The 23758-nt window shown below is 38.8% G+C and overlaps 1 protein-coding gene across 1 annotated transcript in view; it reads right to left on the bottom strand.

The window, feature by feature from the left end:
• The window catches only part of Rc3h1 (ring finger and CCCH-type domains 1), a 66315-nt gene that overhangs the window by 24713 nt on the left and 17844 nt on the right, over positions 1-23758 (bottom strand). The window contains exons 2-9 of the mRNA XM_021155458.2: positions 20443-20825; positions 12374-12494; positions 10372-10611; positions 9604-9779; positions 6681-6881; positions 3933-4065; positions 2148-2266; positions 200-312 (exon numbers count right to left, since the gene is read on the bottom strand). Of these exons, the coding sequence (XP_021011117.1) occupies positions 200-312; positions 2148-2266; positions 3933-4065; positions 6681-6881; positions 9604-9779; positions 10372-10611; positions 12374-12494; positions 20443-20673 (1334 nt within the window). The 5' untranslated portion in view covers positions 20674-20825. The remainder of the gene's footprint in view (positions 1-199; positions 313-2147; positions 2267-3932; positions 4066-6680; positions 6882-9603; positions 9780-10371; positions 10612-12373; positions 12495-20442; positions 20826-23758) is intronic.

The raw sequence follows: 23758 nt of genomic DNA, 5'->3' as shown, positions 1-23758 counted from the left end.
AAGAGGGCATCAGATCCCAATTCAGATGGTTGTGAGCCACCATGCACTTGCTGGGAATTGAACTCGGATTTCTGGAAGAACAGCCAGTGCTCTTAATCACTGAGCCATCTCTCCATCACCAGCCCCTCTTACTGTGTTTCTTAAAGCCAACAAATCATTCCCTATTCCCAAGTCTGTGTTTCATGGTTTTCATACTTACTTTTCCAGTTCTTCCTGTGAATGTGCAAACGTACAGCTGGCACCACGAGGGCATCCTCCCCTTTGCTTCATATCTCGACACATGTATGTTTTGTATTTGCTATGCTGTGGAGGCTAAGGCCAAGATCAAAACATCAGACATAAAACAAAACATACAGTAACAAATGTAAATTTTATGTTTTCCATTTAGGATTCTTACAGCACAGAAGAATTTAAGCTAATTCACACATTTATCTAAACCACTCAGAACAATACTATTGAGGGGGAAAAATCAGAGTTCAAAATTAAATTTTAATTATTCATTATTAGTTTGGAGGTTGTTAGAGGACAATTTTGTAGAGTTGGTTCTTTCCTTAGACTTTTACCTAGGTTCTAGGATTGAACAGAGAATGCCTACCTTGCAAAAAACTTCTGCCTACTGAGAGACCTTTCCAGGTCCAAAATTAAAATGTAAAAGTAATTCTAACAGGGGCTCAAGGTTAAGAGCACTGGCTGCTCTTCCAAACCTGGACTCAATTCCCAGGGCCTACATGGCAGCTCACAACCATCTAGAACTCCAGTTCCAGGAAATAAGACACCTTCTTCTGGCCTCCACAGAACCAAGCATATGTATGTACATGCAGATAAAACATCCACACACACTACATAGACCACATCAGAGAAGTTTCTCAGGGTAGTGGTAGGAATAACACAGAAACTCACACTTGGTCACAGTGCAGGTGACTGTGGAATGCTCAGTTACAAACAGGACATATCTCTCACATGCACACATACACTTTCACCAAGGCTTAGACTCTCATGGATGAGAGGTCTGGCAGAAAGACTGTAGAAGCCAGAGGTCAGGGAGGACCAGAGCACAACAGTGTCTTCTAGACTAGACAGATATACTCAGAAACTCTCAGCAGGAGTCAGTACCCTAGACCTTGATCTCTATGAGATGTTCTTTCTGCCAAGTTCCTACATAACTCAAAATCCTTGAAAACCCCCTAGCCTTGCAATTTTGGGGCTAATATAAACCCCAAATAATAAAATTCCCTGTGTTTGATACTATTTTCTCAAACCATGCTTTAGGAAGCTAGTCCTGTCGGATAGAAAATAATGCTTGCATAATTTGACCAACAAATTTGGGTAATGGTCTTTATGCTCATTCAGTAGGATTACCAGAGGATTATGTGAGACCTTGTCTCTTACAAAAAACAAAACCAAAAAGACTTTTGAAATGTATACTCTTCTAATATTTGGTTAGTGTTCATATAACATAAATCTGGCTCCTAAGAAAAACCACAAAATTTGGGCCAACCAGATGGTTTAGTGAGTGACGCTGCCAAGCCTCCAGGACCTATAAAGCTCTCACCTCTACGTATATACACAAATAAGTGGAAAACAATACTTTTTTTAAAATTAGAAGATGGTTTGGCACATAGTATAATAAATATTATTAGTGAAATTCTTTAAAATACTAACACAGAAAAAAAAATCTACAAATATTTGAAAAGTACTAGTGATTCATCATTGGTATCAAAAAGTGACATTATCAAGCTGAAATGTAACATAAAATTACTTAAGAAAAATTAAAACACTAACTGCTACCTATGCAAACTTACAGTATCTATAGTCAGAATCTTTTTTTTTTTAAAGCAAAGAAATTTTAAAAATTCTTTTATAAGGATGGGTGTTTACCAGAGGCCAGAACAGGGCATCTGATTCCCTTGGAACTGGAGTTACAGGAGGTTGTGAACCACACTATGTTGGTGCTTGGACTTGAACTGGGTTCTCTCAAAAAAAGCAGCCAGTTCTCTTAACCGTGGAGCCTCTCTCCAGCCACTATAGTCAGTCTTAAAATGGTCATAACTTTTTTTTTTTTTTGCTTTGTATCTCTACCTACAGTAGCCAGTTTCTAGGTATACCCAAAGTTGCTTACCTGAAGATTTTAAATAGTAACCCCTTACCTGTTGTTGATCTGCTCCTTTTTTGCTGTGGTTCTGGATATAATCAACCAATCCATGTACTACCGTACGTACAGCAACCAGTCCATTTTCTAGCTGTTCCCATGTTGGAGGAGGAGCATCTATAAAATTAAAAATTAAACAAAACCTATAATCTTATGCAGAGTTTTATCCAATACTAAACTAGTGTAATCAAGTTAATTGTTTTGTAGCTTTCAGATACTTTTTCATCTGTGATGATTAGTGATGCTTACTTAAAAGGCCCTAGAGTCAGCAGAGAGACAGGTCTCTAGGTATGCACCTGTGGCAGATAATCTAGATTATGTTAACTTTTACAGAAACATCTAACTTACCTGTATCATTCATCCCTTTCTGTTTCCTGATTAAGCATGTGATATGTAAGCTGCTTCAAGCTTTTGCTGCCTTGACTTGCCTGCTATAATAGACTGTACTATGAGCTGAAATAACCCTTTTCTCTTAAATTGCTTACACACACACACACACACACACACACACACAGGTTGTGGGGAGGTGAACTGGTAAACTTGACAAAATAGGTTTGACTAGAATGGTGGAGACAAATGACTGATCAGAGTGAATTTAAGACAGTGCTATAGAACTGGAGACATTGTCCAGGGACAGAGTGTTTGTACAAAGCATGTCAAAGTGTTATGTAAAAGCATCTACCAGCCAGCTGTAGGAAATACACTAATATGGTGGCAAGCATTTTTTTAATTATTCAGAATGCTAATTAATAAAAATGGGGAAAATAATTTCTACCCCCTCCCCACACACACATGGAAAGGTATGATTTGATTAAGCCATTTTGGGACCAGATCTGTAAACATGGAGTGATGAAACTTTAAGAGGGTCTGAAAGACAGAGTCATTCTATAAGCAATGACACATTACTAAAAAGGCATATGTGAAATTTGATTTACTCTGAAGTAATAGGTAACCTGAACTGACAGCATCAGAGTAGAGAAAATTGAAAACATTAAGTCTCAGAGGACAGGACTAAAGCTATCATTTAGGAATAAACAGGAAGTGGGTCACAGGAAATTACAAAAGAAAAACAGATAAATCCCATTTCTCAAAAGGTATGTAGGACAGGTGAAAGAACATGCAAAAAAGACAAAAGAAACATAGCTGGAAGAGCAGGCATCAAAGATGAACTCACTTTGAAACAGACAGATGATGCTGAGTATCAGGAAGCACTGGGGAAATGGTCTGCTGTGACAGGAGCATTGGCAGAGGTCTTGGGGAATCTACTTTATACAGAGGTATTACTTGAGGCTAAGAATCAAGGACACAGACAGCACTGTGTGGATGGGGTGGGGTGGAGTGGTGCAAATAAAAACAAAGCAGAAGTTTTTATGTATCAAAGAAGAGGTATACAGTATTAATGACTGTTGGAAACAGTCATTTCAAGTAGTTTGAGGACTCAGAAGCCTATGTGGCTAGGAAACTATAGTAAGCAGTATGTAGATTCAGTTCCATAGTAGGAGTGAACTCTGAGAGGATAGCGGCTGAACTACTGTTCAAGTAACAGGTCATTAGGTATATTTTCAGGTCAAGAAGGGGTGAGAAAGAAATGCCGAAGTAAAGGCTAAGAAAGAGAATACTGAATAGAACAAGTATTACGAGAAGATGGGATAATGGAAATGCAGCCAAAGCAAAGCTGAAAAAGCTACTTTGGGAAACTTCAGAGGAACGTAACAAAAGATAACTGAAGAACCAAGCAGTACTGAGGGACACATAACAGTCCACTAACTTCTCCTAGCTTTACCTGGACTAGGGTCAATGTTTGCGAGTAGCTCCAAATGGGGTCTTAGTCGGTTCAAATTTGCTGGGTCTCCAGTCCGCTGGAGAGCAATTGTTAGCTCCTGAACACTCTGTGCAAATGAGGCAGGGGTCTGTAACTTAAAAGAAAAGTAAACATTAATTTTCCAAAAGTTCAAATAACCCTTTTAAACCAGTTTATTTACACCTTCATTTTCGTAGTTTATTAAATTTACTTTGTATCTATCTACCTAACCTCTGCTGTGGCCAGACTGAAACACCTGCTATCTAAAGATCTTTCTTTCCATCCAGTTTGGTACATTGTGCACAATACTATGTTCTGTGTGTTATGAAACTCGTCAAATAGGAGGTCTTTCTCCCCATATCACTGTATTAGTTAGGTTCTTGGTAGTCCTTCCATATCCCTGAAATTTACAAGTATAATAGAGAGATAATGTCAGATAATAGTAAGAATAATGCCACTGAATAGTCATACTGAATGAGTTCACGTTCTTAAACCAAATATCAGAACACTAAATCTATAAACTGTACAAACTAAATTTCATATATTAAAGTCTAAATAATTTCAAATGTCTAGTATAGTTGAAAAAAATCCTATTATGATTTGATTGCAGGACACAGAGAGATCAAACTGGAAAAAGATGTGGAGTCTTCCTCCCTCTTGACTAGCTTTCATGGTGCTATATGGCTCTATGCAGGGTGCTGGGGAGATAAGTCAATAATGGTCCCGCCCATCAGCTGACCTGCCCAGGCAGGCAAAAGCTGCTCATCAAGGTAATGCAGCATGGAAGTTACTGGGGTGACCAAGAAGCTTTTAAAACTGGGATCTGGGCTCTTCTACATCTGGTGTTCATATCTGGCATTTTAAACCTGTTAAAAGCCAATGACCAAGTAGGTTACAGGCCCTATGGGTGAATCTGCTTGTTTTGTTAGATGGACATGTCATCAAACTGCCTCAATATTTTTGTTTATGCTTATAGATCAATACTTTTCTCAACCCTGCTTTGAGATGTTTCTTTACTCGTGGACAGGAGTTACAGACTCATAACTTGTAAAAGTTCTGAGAATAAATGACTGTTGAATAGTCAGACTTAAGTAGGGCATCTTATCACATCACCACTACCACCACCAAACAATACAAAAAAAGGGATGTAAAGAATGTAAAAGCTGGGGCTGGAGAGATGGCTCAGCGGTTAAGAGCACTGACTGCTCTTCCAAAAGTCCTGAGTTCAAATCCCAGCAACCACATGGTGGCTCACAACCATCCATAATGAGATTTGACACCTTCTTCTGGAGTGTCGAAAGACAGCTACAGTGTACTTACATAAAATAAATAAAGAAATCTTAAAAAAAAAAAAAAAAAGTAAAAGCTGGAGAATGGGAAGAAGTGCTGTGAACTGTCTTCTAGACATGACACAGTTGTCCTCCTGAACTCAAAGCAGCTATAGTTACCTGTACAAGATCAAGCCAGCCATCATTCCAGCTTATGAGAGACAGACTATGAGGCTCCACCCCTAGCTGAGAAGTTACTGGCAGTTGATGGTTTCCAGAAAAGAAAGTGTTAAGTGTCTTTAGGGATGCTCGTACCCCTGGTACCTTGTTCCAGTGGATGGCCCCAAGCTCGTGTGTATGCTGATGTCACTAACTGGACTTGGAAGATTATTGTGAAAAACAAAGAGATTATGAAGGATAGGAAGAATGTATCATTCTGAGTAGGAAAAATGAGAAAGTGCAGCTGAAATAGATATGATCAAGATGAACTTGTCAAAGAATATTTTTAAAATATTCTGATTTAGTTTGGGATTCTTGAAGGTTAAGTATTTCTCTAAAACTTAATGAGAATTTCAGAGGGGAGACTAGGAAAGGGGACAACATTTGAAATGTAAATAAATAACCAATTAAAAAAAACCAAAAAAATAAAACAATAAAAAAATGTAGTGAGACATACACTCACACAATAAAAAGCTTGTTCTAGTAAATCCCCTATATATATATTCATTCTATAAGTTCTGTTACTCTAGAGAACCATGACTAGTATGAAGGTATTCAAGGAAGAGTTATAAGCAGTAAAAAGCAGAAAACAAAATAAAACTAATTTCTCAATTCTCAATCTACCAGTTTTTCAAAAACTGTCATGTTTTGGGATATTTATTATAGTGGTCTTTATATCAAAACAGACAGGTGATAAAATAAAAACATGGTTACTGAAAATTTTATCAAACTCATCATGAGAGGTAATATTTACTTTATGTAAAATTATTCTGAGTGAGAATCATAAAGCCACAAGGTACACATCTGGAAGATCATGCATTAAAAGCTCCTATATAAAATTAAAAGGCATTTGGAAGCAGGGTTAGGGGCTGGAGAGATGGCTCAGTGGTTTAGAGCACTGGCTGCTCTCCTAGATACGGTTTGATTCCCAGCACCCACATGGTAGCTCGCAAGTATCTGTAACTCCAGTTCCAAGAAACACAAAGCCCTCAAGATTCTTTGGGCAATAAAGGAAGAGAGGTGATGAGAAGGACCATGAGAGCGCTGGTTGAAGCACTGTAACACTATTGTCATTCTGATAGGACTAGCTATGACATATCATCTGGCCACACTGAATCTCGTTTACAGAACTCTGACATACACTATTTACGATAATATTCATTTGTTAAATAAAATAACTACAAAATAATAATTATCAAGATTCCAAAATCAGTTATGAAGTAAGGGACAATAAAGACACTACCTTGTCAATAATAGACTGCATATGAGATTTGTGAGACTGATCCCCATAAAGCAAAGAGGACCACTGGTCTGGTGCAATCCTTAAGCCAGCTTCCATAGCAATTTGCACTATCTGGGAGTCATGTTCTCGCCTCAGAGCTTCATAAGTCCTAAATTCTTCTTTCAGTTGCATCAAAGAAGAGTCTTCATCGCGTTTGGTGACCTAAAATGACACATACACACAAAAATCTAGTAACTGACAAAAGCCTCATACTTTATATAAACACATATAGACAAAAAAATTATGATTAAAAAAAAAATCGAAGTTATTTTGTGTGTCTTGGTTTGATGTGTACCATATATAGCAGGCATACACAGAGGAGAACTCCCAGGAAGCAGATGGCTCAGCAGGTAAAGACATGTGCTCCATAAGCCTGACAACCCAAATTCAATTCCCACAACCCACATAAAAGTGGAAGGAGAAAACCAAGTCTACAAAATTGTGTTGTATCTGCTATGTGTGCCATGGCATGGATGTGCACATATGTACGTACACACACACACACACACACACACACACACAATTGGTTAGAGGCTTGAGAGATGGCTCAGAGCTTAAGAGCAGGAGCTAGTCTTTTAGAGAACCCAAGTTAGGTTCCCAGCATTCTTGTCAGGGGGCTTATAAACACCTGTAACTTCAGCTTCAGAGAATATCACACACACACTCACGACATATACTCACATATATACATAAAGTAATAACTAAACAAAGTGACTAGTGAATGACTTAACATCACAATTTAAATTTTTTTCTAGAGCCATCAATATGGGTCAGTGGGTAAAGTTACCTGCTGCCAAACCTGATTGACTCAAGTTCAATTCCTGGGATCCATATGGTGAAAGGAGAGAACCAACACCCACAAGCTGTCCTCTTACCTCCATATATACACAGTGACACAGGCATACCCATCTACCACGGATCCCCCACATTATACAAAATAAATCAAATTTTATAACATAATAATTTATTATACTTATAAAGCAAAATTTAATAATAAATTTTTAATCCTAGACACTGTGGCATACAACTATAACTGAGGCAGAAAGATGGTTATCTAGGCCAGCCAAATTACAAAGTGAGTCTGTCTCAACAACAGTAACAACAAAGTTCCATTACAAAACTTGCTTATGCTTTATTGGCTGACTGTGGTACTAGGAACTCACTCAGGTGTCACACACTAGGAAAGGACTCTACCTAGGAGAACTTCTTATAATTTGTATCTGTTTCTGTTAGTAGAGAACATATAACATGGAAAGCATACAGATATTCTGAATATTCTAAATTATATTCAGTGAGGAATTACTTTATTCTTTCTAACCATTACAATAAATGTGAAATACTATATTTAGAAAAACTCAGAACTGGAGAGAGTAATTTTGGTTACTAGTCAATACAAAAAAACTGAAATCCCCGTTCAGTACAGTATTAGTTGAAGAATTATAGTGATTTCAGGAATAGAAGTATTGATTATAGGATATATCAAAAGAAAGAAAATTTTATTTTAAGAAGACAGGAAAGTAAAGCAGATAAACAGTAAGAGAGACCTGATGGGTATCAATGTCTGAGGCAGTGCTGATTAATTCAAGCTGGCATATGAAGAGTATGTCCAGCACTATCATTTACATTGAAGCCAGATGGTGATCCCATAATTAGCCTCCAAACGATGACACCATTGCCTACACTAGCAAGAGTTTGCTTGAAAGGACCCTGATATAGCTGTCTCTTGTGAGACTAGGCTGGGGCCTAGCAAACACAGAAGTGGATGCTCACAGTCAGCTATTGGATGGATCACAGGGCCCCCAATGGAGGAGCTAGAGAAAGTATCCAAGGAGCTAAAGAGATCTGCAACCCTGTAGGTGCAACAACAGGATGAACTAACCAGTACCCCGGAGCTCTTGACTCTAGCTGCATATGTATCAAAAGATGGCCTAGTCGGCCATCACTAGAAAGAGAGGCCCATTGGACATGCAAACTTTATATGCCCCAGTACAGGGGAACACCAGGGCCAAAAAATGGGAAGTAGGGGGAGGGTATGGGGGGCTTTTGGGATAGCATTGGAAATGTAATTGAGGAAAATACGTAATAAAAAAAAAAAAATGGCCAACCCCCCCTCCCACCACCACCAAAAAAAGAAATCTAGGACTGTACAATTGCATAAGGAAGAAACTTTTAAAAATCTTATTACTGCTTCAGTGACTCTGGGCTAATTTTGCTTACAGTCTTGGTGAGTATGTTGGCTAGTTTTGTGTGAAAATGCTTCCACTAGACTGGTGCACAAGCAAGCCTGTGATACATTCTCTTGATCAATAACTGATATGGGAGGGTCCAGCCCATTGTGGGCAGTGTCACCCTGGGCTGGTGGTCATGGTGCTAAAACAGCAGTCTGAGTGAGCAGCGCTCTTCTATGGAGTGCTTCAGTTCCTGTCTTGAACTCTGCCAATAATGGACTGTGGCACATGAATGCGAATGCAAAATAAATTCTTCCCCAAACTGCTTTTGGTCATGGTGTTTTATCACAGTAACAGAAACCCTAACTAAGTAGAAATCCTTACTAAGACAGAGGGAATAACAAGATGAGTAATCTCTTCATATAAATTTAAAGGGTGAGACTGTATTTCAGCAATATAGTACTTGTCTACCATGTGCAAGGCTCTGGGTTCAGTCCCTCCAGTGCAAACAGACAGGTCAAAACCAAAACCGAACAAACCAAACCCAGGATGTAACTAGAGCATATACACTTTGCCTTCTTTAAGAAAAAAAAAGTGCTGGTATTTCCTGAAAAGTACAGGCAATTTTTTTAAGGTCCAAATTTAATGCTTAAGTTTGGAGACATGGCAAACTTAACTAGACATGTTTTAAGCTGATCTAGAGTTTAGGTTTATACCTTGAAGCAGGAGGCTCTGTAGAGGAGCTGAACAACATGCCCAATGCTGGTTTTAGAGGCTTGAGGAAAACGTGGCTCCAGTCTTTGCACCACAAAGAGAACCAACACTTTCCGAGACAATGCAGAACCATCTTCCAAGGCCAGCAAGACCAGCTTCAGAGCTTCCTCCTGCATCGCTAGGAAAAATAGTACAATCAAAATGTATGGTGAATAAAGATGAACTAAACACATTGTCTGAAGAGCAACATGATACTATGCCATTAACAAGCAATACAATGAACCGGACATGGTAGTGCACATCTTTAATCCCAGTACTCTGAACTAGAGGCCAGCCTGATGTACAGATTGAATTCCAGGATAGCCAGGGCTACACAACAAAACCCTGTTTCAAAAACAGACAGACAGACAAACAAACCAAAACCAAATCAACAATAACAACAAAACCCCAAACAATATAACATATTTATAATTACATTTTAAAGCCATATTTGTGGGCAATTCTGTCATATTATATTAAGTTGATAAGTGATTAATACAGAGAAAAACACTTTTAATGACTAATAAAATGAATAAACTTTTGTTATTAAGAGAAAAGACTGTGAATTCTCTGAAAAAGTATGAAGCCAGGATTGTCAAGTAGAACAATGCTTGAAACAGAATTTAACAAAAGATGAGGGTTTGTACATTTCTACGGATTTTTACTCTATACTTTTAGAATACCTAGTAAGAGTAAGTAAGCAGCCAAAGCAACAAACTTTAATTACATACCTGGTCCAAGGAACTGGCAGCCCCTAGCTCTGACTGCTGCCCAGAGATTAGAAGAGAGTTGCTGAGGATTCTGGTGCTGGAGAATGAGCTCTGTAACTGTGCGTTCACCTAAAGATCGAGCAGCCCTCATAGCACGGATCCTGCCTTCTTCTTCCACTAGCTGGCAATGAACCAGAGTCACAAGTTTCCTCTGCATTGGGCGACTCAGAACACTCTGAGTAGTGCTATTCAGACCCACACCTGGAGGGGAGAACAAGGAAGCTATTTCTAGGTTTACAGTGCAATTTTACGATCCAGGAGCACTTCCTCTGGAGTGGCTTCTTTGTGGGCTAGTTCTCGTTCTCATTAGCATATTTAAAGTAAATAATAAACCAACAGTTTGGATATCCACACCTAGCACTTGAGAGGCAAGGGTAGCTAGATCTCTGAGTTTAAGGCCAGCCTGGTCTACAGAGTGAGTTCCAGGGTAGCCAGAGCAACACAGAGAAACCTTGTCTCAAAACATCAAAATAAACAAACAAGTAATTAGGTAAATAAAACCATATAACAATAACATTTAGAAAGTAAAGCAAACATATATAGATAGATAGCACTCATTATGGCATTCAGAATACTATTACTCATTTTAATCATAGAAGAAAAACTGACAGAAAACAGCAATTAATCTGGCATATTGTTACTGGTTTATCTTACTAATAGTTAATAGCAGGCTTTTTCTGGACGGTAACAACAACTTCCATTTTCTTATCGTTTTCTACAAATACAACTAAAACTAGACAAAGAATCAGAATTTATCAAATAAGAGCGGGGGGGATATAGCTGCTAGAATGCATAACCCCTGGGCTTAATTCCCAACACTCCCCAAACGTCTCTACCTTGTAGAGACAGGATGATCAGAAGTTCAAAGCTATCCTTGGCCATAAAGCAACTTTAAAGCCAACCTGGGCTAAATGAAACCCTGTCTTCAAAGGAAAAAAACAAAACAAAACCAAAACTGTCAAAAAACAAAAAACAAAAAAAAAAGGAAAGTCCTTCTAAATCATGTTGTATTCATTTCTATAGCTATTCATATTTCCAACACCACACAAACTCTGGATTTAGTATTACTTTATATGATGTGGTTTATAATATTATCTAGCATGGAGCATGTGGTTTGGCTTATGTCTTAGTCAGGGTTTCTATTCCTGCACAAACATCATAACCAAGAAGCAAGTTGGGGAGGAAAGGGCTTATTCAGTTTACATTTCCACATAGCTATTATCACCAAAGAAAGTCAGGACTGGAACTTAAGCAGGTCAGGAAGCAGGAGATGAAGCAGAGGCTATGGAGGGGTGTTTCTTACTGGCTTGCTTCCCCTGGCTTGCTCAGCTTGCTTTCTTATAGAACCCAAGACTACCAGCCCAGAGATGGCACCACCCACAAAGGGACCTCCCGCCTTGATCACTAATTGAGAAAATGCCTTACAGCTGGATCTCATGGAGGCATTTCCCCAACTGAAACTCCTTTCTCTGTGATAACTCAGTCTGTGTCAAGTTGACACAAAACCAGCCAGTGCAGCTTATAATGAATAAATTCTATTAGCATTCACTAGGACTAGCTGCATAGATAGTAGTACTATATAAATCTTAAATCTACTACTGTATAGTAGTAGAACACTTGCCTAGCACTGAAAACTAAGTAGGGGAAAAAGTAGAAATGGAAGAGAAGAGAGAGTGAGAAAGGGACGTGATAGAGAAAAAGGTTTCAAACATTTGTATTCATTTGTAGCTCAATTATTTTGGTAATACAAGTATCTATAACAGGTATTTGGCCAAGTATGAATGAGGCACACCTTTAATTCTAGCACTTGAAAGAAGAGGCAGGTAGATCTCTGTGAATGAGGCCAGCCTGGTCTACATAGAGTTCTGGGCCAACCAGGGCTACACAGTGAAATCCTGTCTCAAAAAACAAACAAATTAGCAAACAGCTGCTTGTTTAGCATGGGTTTTATAACTACATTTACCTCTCGCACTGCTGAGTGGCTTCAGGTACAATGCTAATTCTTCTACACATTTCTTGGCTTCCTCATAATGCTTTGTATCTTCAACCCCACTACACAAAGTAATGGGCTGTTGCTCAGGGATCTGGAGAACAAAAGAAATATTTGAATGTTCCATTTATTTATATTAAACATTTTGCTGAGTACAACTTACCCACTTATAGTATGGGTGCTTACAACATTAAAACTACTAAATTTGGGGGCTGGTGAGATGGCTTAGTGGGTAAGAGCACCCGACTGCTCTTCCGAAGGTCCAGAGTTCAAATCCCAGCAACCACATGGTGGCTCACAACCATCCGTAACGAGATCTGGCGCCCTCTTCTGGAGTGTGTGAAGACAGCTACAGTGTACTTACATGTAATAAATAAATAAATCTTAAAAAAAAAAAAAAAAGAGGTGTGGCTTAAAAAAAAAAACTACTAAATTTGCTAAATGTTTTCAAACTTTTACTTGCATATATTATCCATTATTATTTCCATAAAAGTCTTATAAAAGAATTCAAATACTATATAATTAACTAGATTGCATATATAATTCAATGATCTACAGTATTAGTAAATTTACAGTTGAATAACTATAGCAACTAAATTGAAAAATTTCCTCATCACTCTGCCCCCCGCCCCCCAAAAAAAGAACCTTATCCCTTTATTGCCCCGAGACAGGGTCTCGCTCAACTGTGCAGCCCTGGCTGACTTGGAACTTACGATGCCAGACCCCGCTGGCTGTTCAAATTTGAAGTATAGGGATTAAAAGTGTGGTATGTACCCATACTTTCTTCTTTCTTTTTGGTGGGTATGTACAGAAACTAGAGGAAAATTTCAGTGCTTGTTTTTCACATACCTAGAGACAGGGTTTTCACTGGCCTAGAACTTGCCAAGTAGGCTAGGCTGGCTTGCCTAACCTAGGATCTTGGAGATCCCAGGGATCCTCAGCCTTGACAATATAAGTATGCCAACACACATCTCTTTGTAATATTTATTTGATATGAATTGGTGTTTTGCCTGCACATGTCTGTGTACCACACATGTAAGTTACAGGAGGTTGTGAGCTGCCATGTGGGTGCTGGGACTCAAACTTGGGTTCTCAGGGAGATCAGTTAGTGCTTTTAATCATGGGGTCATATCTCTAGCTTCCATACCCACTTCTATCTGGATTCTGGGGATTAAAGATTCCATGCTTGTAAGGAAAATGCTTGACCAGCTGAGCTACTTTCTTAGTCCTCAATATTTCATTTATTTTTATTGCTAATTATGATTTCATTATTTGAATATAACTCATGGTACTTATGTGGGCTCCAACAGGTAACCTGCTTACATACCATTTAATATACTTACCACATATCACCCACTTTTTGATTTTGAGGTAGGGTCTAAACAACTTGGGAACTCACAAAGATCCTTGAGCCTCAGCCTTTCACGTGGTTGGATTACAGGTGTATGCCACCATGCCCTGCTTTCCCTTTCTTATAGAACCATGGTATTGGGTAGAAAGTAGTGCCTCAATGTAGATTTTTCAAAATTAATGAAATGTTTTAGTATATGTACTGCCGATGCGAGCACAATGAAATGTTTTAGTGTTGGCCATATATGTTTATTAAGTACAATGTGAATCCCTGATGATATAAGCTTATAATTTGCAATAGTAATCTAGGCTAATTAAGAAAATTATCATTTCGGATACTTTGTGGTAAAAATATTTTACAACACCCCTCTTTCTGCCATTTGCTCCCTCCTGCCACCTCACTCTGGTTTATATTTGAACTTCCTAGAAGACTAAGGTTGTTCTGTCATAAATTCACATAGTGCTAGGACTAAAGGGATGTGTGCCACCAAGGCTGGCAGGAGCAAACAATAGTTAAGAAAAAAGTTGTTATGGAATTGTGGCAACAGCCAGAGGTATATAAACAAGAAACCAAATTTTAGGCTAGTCACGAGTGGAATTAGAAAAGAGAGTCATGTTTCATGGAAAGGTTTTCTCCGTTCTATCTGTGGAATTTTGATGTGCTTCTGCCCTTCGTGGCCAAGGCTTCCTGCACTATTTCTGGGCTTTCCTGTTTGGGTCAGAGGACAAGTCTAGTTGAAGGTAGGAGCCACACATTTGTCATACCTGCTGCTCACTCAACTATGATTCTAAAGAACCAAAGGCTCAGCATTTTCAACTTTATGTCACAAAAAAAGATTTTCTAGTTCTTAAACAGTTCCCCATTAGACTTGTGATTATCTAGTCCAGAACTTTTACATTTTGTGTTATTAATAGTAATATTTTCAATATCTTGTACATATAATTTGCTACTTCCTATCTGGTTCAGAGTCAATGCAAAGAACTTATTCTGTTCTCATCCACTCAATATACACCCCAACCCCATCTTCTGAAAGACAGTTAAAGAATAAAAATTTAACAGCTGGGGGCTGGAGCGATGGCTTAGTAGTTAAGAGCACTGACTGCTCTTCCAGAGGTCCTGAATTCAATTCCCAGCAACCACATGGTGGCTCACAACCATCTGCAATGGGATCTGATGCCATCTTCTGGTGTACTCATATAAATAAAATAAATCTTTTTAAAAAATTAAAAGCTAATACTAAGCATGCAAACTGTGTGCAGGAGGCTGGCGCGAGAGTGGGGGGTGGGGAGGCACGTTACTGCACACCCTCTTCTAGAATTTGGAGGCACTTACATAAATGCTTAAAAATTTAAAGAGCCATCTCTCCAACACAGATTGATTTATTTTATCTGTATGAGTGTTTTGCCTCCATGCATGGAAAGTGCACTATTAGCATAGTGTCCAAGGAAGCCAGATGCCGGTGTAGGATCTCTAGGAAATACAGTTGTAGAAGGATTTTTTTTTTGAGGGGGGGGGGTGGTGTTTCTAGACAGGTTTTCTCTGTATAGCCCCGGCTGTCCTGGAATGAACTCTGTAGACCAGGCAGGCCTCCTGAGAAATCTGCCTGTCTCTGCCTCCCAAGTGCTGGGATTAAAGGCGTGCTCCACCACGGCCTGGCTGTAGAAGGTTTTAAGTGACTTATATGAGCGCTCAGAACTAACTCTGGGTCCTCTGCAGAAGTAGCAAGTTCTCTTAACCACCAAGCCATTTCTCCAGCCCTGTTTAACTAATAATAAAAGTGTGTATGTATATAAGAAAAGTTTGAACTGGGGTGTGGTATCACACAACTTTAACTCGAGCAGCTGGGAGGCAAAGGCAGTAGAATCTCTGAGTTCGAGGCCAGCCTGGTCTACAGAGTGAGTTCCAGGACAGCCAAGACTATGCAGAGAAACCCGGTCTCAAAACAATACCCTACCCCATTCCCCAAAAAAGGAAAAGAGAAATGTTTTAAGATAGGCTAAGGGTAGATGCACTTAATTCTTTGACAACCCAACCTAATCTTAGAGATGGCATACAGGATCAGGTTAGAATCACTGATGAAATAGAATGCAGACTACTCAAACTGAGGCATGCAGTTGGCAAAAGCAAAGCTAAAAACACTTGATATTGTACACAATACCAAAGCTAAGTATCTTAGATTAAACTGTATGTAATTTAAACTTTTAAAGCTAAAGAACAAACAAGCATTACACACAGAAATGAACAAGTTAATTTTTTTAAAGACTTAAATTTTGTTTTTCCTTTCGCGTATGTGACTGCATGTGAGTATGCATGCCAGATGGGGCACTGGGCCCTTTGTAACTGGAATTACTGGTGACTGTGAAAAGAGCTGCCTGGTGTGGGAGCTGGGAAATCAGTTCAGCAGCAAGCACTCTCCAGTCCTAATCTGTAAAACTTAATAGATTGCTTGCAAGCCTTTGCTTTTCAAGAAGCATGTGTGTGTGTGTGTGTGTTGTGTGTGGTACAAAGTAGGAGAAAGAAATTTAATAATTTAAGGGGTAGGGATTATTTTGGGCCACTAGAGGGAGCTTGAACATAGAAATAGAACAGCCAATAGACCCTCAAATTGTCATCCAAATCAGCATTTTCTAAGGAAAACCTGTGTTTTCAGAGCCAAATGTATTATTCAAATATAAAGGTAAACTCAAGATTGAGTAGTTTGAGTTAAAACATTTACACCTGGAAAGATATATATATATATTTTGGTTTTTCGAGACAGGGTTTCTCTGTATAGTCCTGGCTGTCCTGGAACTCACTTTGTAGACCAGGCTGGCCTCGAACTCAGAAATCTGCCTGCCTCTGCCTCCCAAGTGCTGGGACTAAAGGCGTGCGCCACCACGCCCGGCTGGAAAGATATTTTTATAAAAGGTTGAAGCCTAGGAAATGTTCTCCTCAACCACAATGCCCTGTGGGAGGGTGTTCTAATGAAAACATTATCAGTATGAACTTAAGATAGTTTGGTAGAAAGGATGTCATTTTGTCTATGTGTTTCTTGCTAAGTGCCTTCTGGAGGTGATATTGTGAGTTACCCTGGATTCTTCCTATTTTCTGAACACATAGTAACATATCCTTGACTAGTCAATCGTGTGTGCTAATTTACAGAAATTACTGGGATGCTAGACTTTGTCACTGGAATTTTTAGTTGTTTGTTTTGTTTTTGAGACAAGTTTCACTATGTAATTCTGGTTGTTCTGGAACTATGTAGGCCATGCTGGCCTCAAACATACAGACTCTGCCTCCCAAACTGTCATTGGCTATTAAAACTGATCTGAGGGCTGGGATGGCTCAGTTGATAAGAGTATTTTCTTCATATGCACAGACACAGATTTAATCCTTAGCACCACATAAGCCAGGCATGGTGGCACAAGCCCATAACCAAAAGGATCAAGAGTTCAAGGCCATTCTCGGTTACACAGTGAGTTTGAGACCAGCTTGGGATACATAAGATCCTGTTTTAAGAAAAAAAATCTTTGCCAGGTGGTGGTGGTGGCACATGCCTTTAATCCCAGCACTTGGGAGGCAGAGGCAGGCAGATTTCTGAGTTCGAGGCCAGCCTGGTCTACAGAGTGAGTTCCAGGACAGCCAGGGCTACACAGATAAACCCTGTCTTGAAAAAAAAAAAAAAAAGGAAAGAAAAAAATCTTTGTTTTTGCAATATATTTGTGGTGATATCTGTAAATGTCTAATAACTCTCTGGTATAGACAACACAGTGAATCAGTTCTGATGTTTAGGCTATTTTTAACTTGTTGCTTTTAGAGACTGTAGTGATATTCCTCTGCAGGCGTCCCCTGTATGTATGTGTTAAAACTATCTGGTTTGATAACCTGTAAGTGCAGCCACTATAGCTACAGAGTTGTACGCATTTTCCATTTTATATTTTCCAGAGCCTGACAGATTGCACTCTCCCTAGCACATGCAAGAGCCCTGTATGACCACATGGGACCACCATTCAGACAATGGCTTGTGGGAAGATCAAAAAACAAAAACAAAAAAACAAAACAAAAAAAAAACAGAAACAAAAACAAACCCTGCTGTTATCTAAATCTCTATTTTCCTGATTAGCGGTAGGAATAATCATTTTTTCCTGGTTAAAAACAAAACAAAACAAAACAAACAAACAAACAGAACAAAAGCAGTTTCACAGAAGCATTTTAAATTTACAGAAAATGACAAAGGCAGTTCAGAGAATTCCTACTATCCCACACCTCATTCTCATTATAATGTTCTCTTTGATATTAATATGCCAATATGGCTATAATAATTTAGCGCATTATAGTTAAAAACTCTGATTTTACTCAGAATGCCTTACTTTTGCCTAACAGCCTTCCCGTGTTCCAGAAGCTCATCCAGAATATTTGACTGTGTATCACTCTTTATAAGGTTCTTTCTGTGTTTTGATGACTGGAGGTTTTAAGGACTCCTGGGGATACGTGTTGTATACTGACTTTTGATGGGATCTCATTTTTCTCACAAGGAGACTGGAGTTAGATATTTTTGACAGTAAGTCCAGGGAGAAAAAAAAAATGCCCTTTTCATCACAGCATGCTAAAGATTCCATATCAATATGACTTATTTCTGGTCACATTAATCCAGTTCACCTGACTGCAAAAGCATTTGCTGGATTTCTCTAACATAAATATGTGTATTTGGTGTAGGTTATCCATCATAACTGCTCTTCAATCATAAGAAATGAACACACGTGGTACTTAAATGAACAGGTGGTGAAGCTGGAGATTAAATATTTTTTCAGATGATATCACTTTCAGTGATAAAGTTCAAAGATATAATTTGAGAGGCATCGAGATGGACCAAAGGTCGAGTGCTTGCCACTCACCAAGTCTGACCTGAGCACAATCTCCAGGACCCACATGGTGGAAGGAGAAAGTGATTCTTTGTCTCTGTCCTCTCTGTGCCCTCCTCCCCAACAATCATTCAATAAACAAACAAAAATATAATAGTAAGAAGAGGTGTAATCAAAAAGAAAACACACTCAAAACAAAACAAAAAGCCCACAAGAATCATTCAGCACATTATCACACAGGTAAAAACCACAATTCCAGAGTTTAATACAGCAGTTGTTGATTGAAAAATCACACTGATTGGGGGTGGGGGGTAATTTTACACTTACAGAAAACCTGAAGAGTCTCTAATTTATTCTTCCTTCTTGTATGATTAGTTTTCTTCCCTTTTTAAATTTAAAATACATGATTTAAAATTTAATTTCAGAATTCTATTGGTTATGGCTGTTCCTTGAGTCTTTATCATGCCTGAATTGTGCACATGCAGTTGGGAAAAAAACTGTTGTTGTTGATGTTGTTCTTCTTCTTCCTCCTTCTCTTCCTCTTCCTCCTCTTCTTCCTTCTCCTCCTTTTCTTCTTCCTCCTCTTCTTCATCCTTCTTCATCATCTTTTACCATGTTTTATTTCCTGCTTCCTCCCCTATTTTTCAAACACCACTGTACTTGTGAACATGCTATGCAGTCTCTGCTTTAGATAACAGTTGTTGTAGTTATATCAAAATGGTTGTTACATGGGCATCCACTTCCCAAATACATTAAGATGTATTTAATAACTTCTTAAGGGTTAGGGAGATGGCTCAGCAGTTAAGAGCACTTGTTGCTCTTCTGGAAGACACAAGCTCAATTCCCCTGCACCCATATCAGGTAGCTCACAACTGCCTTTAACTCTGATTTCAGGGCATCCAATACCCTCTTCTGGCTTCCAAGGGTACCTGGACACATGGGGTACACAGTTACATTTTAAAAAAATGCCCTTCTTTTTCTTCTTTTTTGAGACAAGGTCTCACTACTGTAACACTGCTGGCCTGAACTCAAGAAATGTCTGCCTGTCCTCTACCCAGTGCTGTTAATAAAGGCACACACCACAATATCCAGTGAAAATAAAACCTTTTAAAAGCTAAGAAAGGAAAAAAATCAGTAAGTAATGACTCCCCTCAGTGCTCTTTGCCTTTCTTTCTCTATAGACTATGCAAACTGACTCAAACTTAGAAGAAACCTGGGTTCAAAGACTGGCATAAACATAATGGGCTCTAGGACAATGACTTTAAATTTCCTAAATAAAATAAAATCAGAGGTGCAAGAAATAAAATAGAACTATGAAAACTTAAAAACTATAGCTGTATCTTTGTGTTCTCCATTTCCATTTTATCTACATAGAGCCTTTGACTTCTTTTCCTACTGTTATAATTCAGTAACATATCCATTTATTTTGCTCAAATCCTTCTAGCTCTGGCCACTGGGAGCTCTTTCAACCAGCTCTAGTATGCTTTTGACATAGTCCCACTTTGTTAGAATACTTGCACAAGACACTCCATGCTCATTTTAAGGACTTGCTATCCTAGCCCTTGAATTGACCATCCCTCCCAAGAGTTCTGGTTCCTTTTATTAAATATTGTATTAAAAACCAATATTTAAACAAAAGGCATGTATGCTGCTATTGGGACTATGATGTCCTTAAGATTATCTTGGCTAATGAGGTAAGGAAATATCCAAATCTAATAATCCAAGTATATACATATTTATAAATATTGCTGTACGCAACCATCTATATCTACATTAAAATAAGCATGCCCACACAAAGACACATATAACTAAAATCAGTCGATTACAGACAATAACCAGTATTAAATTACCTGAGCACCCACTAGCTGCAGTAATGCTGAGTTCACAGGAAGGAGCTCAATGTCCGTATTGATAGTGGTCTGGTCAAATGGGCAAGCCTTACGGTGGAGTTTATTCAGGCACATTTTGCAGACAGTATGGCCACAGCCCAAGCTGATGGGCTTTCGAATTGTTTCGTCGAAAGTCTGAGTGCAAATTGGGCAGGAAAGGAAATCCGTCCATTGTGGAGCTTGTACAGGCATTGCTTCTGGAGTTACAATTCACTAACACGCACACACACACACAAAAAAATCTAAAGCAAAGATTCCACTGGAATCAAAATCTTGGAAAAAAGTTTATCTTTTTTTTTAAATATCTTCTGTAGATACAGTCAGCACATAGTGTGAAATATAACCTGGAAAACAGAAAAAGGAAAAAAAATTAGAATAATCTGTTTTTAATTTCAATTAAACTGTTGAAAAGAAGTACCCAGCCTTCCTTATCATTTTAATGTTACAAATTATATCTTTGTACATTTTTATAAACTCAAAGCTATGATAAAATAATCAGTTCCATCTTCTATTTTAAAGGAGGACATATTTCCCAGAAGAATGAATTAACTTGTATAAAGGTGTGACCTTTAAAGTCTGTAGGAGGATGGAATTAGATCCCCATTCTCTTAAAGACAGACAGACTGACAGACACAGAGACAGAGAGAGAGAGAATTAATTATGAGAGATTAAGCAAGATAGTAGCTCAAATCTTAATCTTCTTACCATCTTATCCTTATCATTATAGACACAGAGGAGATTAAAGAGACAGGGAGTTTGACTTGTAACTTCATTTCAAAAGCTATATAACAGACAAAGTTGGCGATCCAGCACCCCAGTTTGTATTCTCGAAAGTGATAAGCCTTCTCACCTGAGGAATACTGAATGGCAGAGAAGCACCTGAAAAAATGTTCAACATCCTTAATCATCAGGGAAATGCAAATCAAAACAACCCTGAGATTCCACCTCACACCAGTCAGAATGGCTAAGATCAAAAATTCAGGTGACAGCAGATGCTGGCGAGGATGTGGAGAAAGAGGAACACTCCTCCATTGTTGGTGGGATTGCAAGCTTGTACAACCACTCTGGAAATCAGTCTGGTAGTTCCTCAGAAAATTGGACATAGTACTACCGGAGGATCCAGCAATACCTCTTCTAGGCATATATCCAGAAGATGTCCCAACCGGTAAGAAGGACATATGTTCCACTATGTTCATAGCAGCCTTATTTATAATAGCCAGAAGCTGGAAAGAACCCAGATGCCCCTCAACAGAGGAATGGATACAGAAATTATGGTACATTTACACAATGGAGTACTACTCAGCTATTAAAAAGAATGAATTTATGAAATTCCTAGCCAAATGGATGGACCTGGAGGGCATCATCTTGAGTGAGGTAACACAATCACAAAGGAACTCACACAATATGTATTCACTGATAAGTGGATATTAGCCCAAAACTTAGGATACCCAAGATATAAGATACAATTTGCTAAACGCATAAAACTCAAGAAGAATGAAGACCAAAGTGTGGACAATATGCCCCTTCTTAGAATTGGGAACAAAACACCCAGGTAAGGAGTTACAGAGACAAAGTTTTGAGCTGTGATGAAAGGATGGACCATCTAGAGACTGCCATATCCAGGGATCCATCCCATAATCAGCTTCTAAACGCTGACACCATTGCATACACTAGCAAGATTTTGCTGAAAGGACCCAAATATAGCTGTCTCTTGTGAGACTCTGCCGGGGCCTAGCAAACACAGAAGTGGATGCTCACAGTCAGCTATTGGATGTATCACAGGGCTCCCAATGGAGAAGCTAGAGAAAGTACCCAAGGAGCTAAAGGGATCTGCAACCCTATTGTTGGAACAACATGATGTACTAACCAGAACCCCGGAGCTCTTGTCTCTAGCTGCATATGTATCGAAAGATGGCCTAGTCGGCCATCACTGGAAAGAGAGGCCCATTGGACTTGCAAACTTTATATGCCCCAATATAGGGGAATGCCAGGGCCAAAAGAATGGGAATGGGTGGGTAGGGAAGTGTGGGGGGGGTATGGGGCACTTTTGGGATAGCATTGGAAATGTAATTGAGGAAAATATGTAATAAAAAATATTAAAAATTAAAAAAAAAAGAAAGTGATAAGCCTCATAGCTATTTTGTGTTAACAAATCGAACTGTCAGGCCTAAGTTCTAGTTTAAAGAGAGGAAATTAATACTCTTTTAATCTTCCCTCCTCCACCAGTGTACATAATTCAGGATGGTCTTGAAGTAACTATTCTGACAGTAACAAGTCCCACCCTAACAACAAACAACAGTTTTTCTCTGTATGGTACTGGAGATAGAACCTAGGACCTGTGTATGCTAGGCAAGTATGCCATCAATCAATACTCTTAAAAAATTTTTCCAAGTAACAAGCCAGTCAAATGTTTTTAAAATGTTTATAGTAAAATAATCTCCTTCTTACCCTATTAGTTATCTTTCCAATTCTCATTACACCTCATTTCCCATTGTTTCCTTATGCATGTAAATATACAATATATTAAATGGAGAGAATTTTATATGCTGTTATTTACAATTCTCCTGTCTCTTAACTAAATCAGTTTTTTTTCCCCCTCAGAAAGTATAGCTAGACAGAATAAATGACTTTCAGGTGCAACCCTAAGTAAATATTTATATCAACTCCTTAAGCCTTAAGGTACACTGCGGAAGAGTAAGTGGAAAGAACCTAAGAGCCAGAGGGTAGAGAGGAGTACTGTAAAACACTGTCTTTTGGTCAAAGCATGGGTGCTACACTCATAAACTCACAGCAGCTGTAGTTACCTGTACAAGACTGACCAGCAGAACAAGTAAGTCAACAACACAGCATGGATGGAAGACGGGCTCCTGTGCTTCTATCACTATTGGCAAGTGCAAATGATGGCTGCAAAGTGTGTGTGTATGTGTGTGTGTGTGTGGGGAGAGACATGTCAGTTTTCTCTGCAAGCATGACCTCTATTAGGTTGTCCACCCACACCCATGTGCACGCAGGAAAGCACTAACGAACTGGACTTCAGAAAACAAGATGTAAAGAAGGAAAGGATATGTGTTGGAGAAGTGGTTAAGTAGGAGGAAGTGTTGGAGGTGTATAGGACGGAAAGATATTGGCAAGGTGGCTAACATCTTTAATCTCATCACCAGACAGGCAAGAGGTAGGTAAATCTCTCTAAGTTTGAGGCCAGCCAAGATTATACAAGGAGACCTGGTCTTTCTTTCTTTTCCTTTTTAAAAAGAGGCATTTTTATTTTAGCTCTTTT

This window comes from Mus caroli, unplaced genomic scaffold, assembly GCF_978045245.1.
Source record: "Mus caroli unplaced genomic scaffold, Mus_caroli_1 scaffold_1, whole genome shotgun sequence".
NCBI lineage: Eukaryota > Metazoa > Chordata > Mammalia > Rodentia > Muridae > Mus > Mus caroli.
The sequence above is the reverse complement of the archived record's forward strand: the minus strand, read 5'-3'. Positions and strand labels throughout refer to the sequence as shown.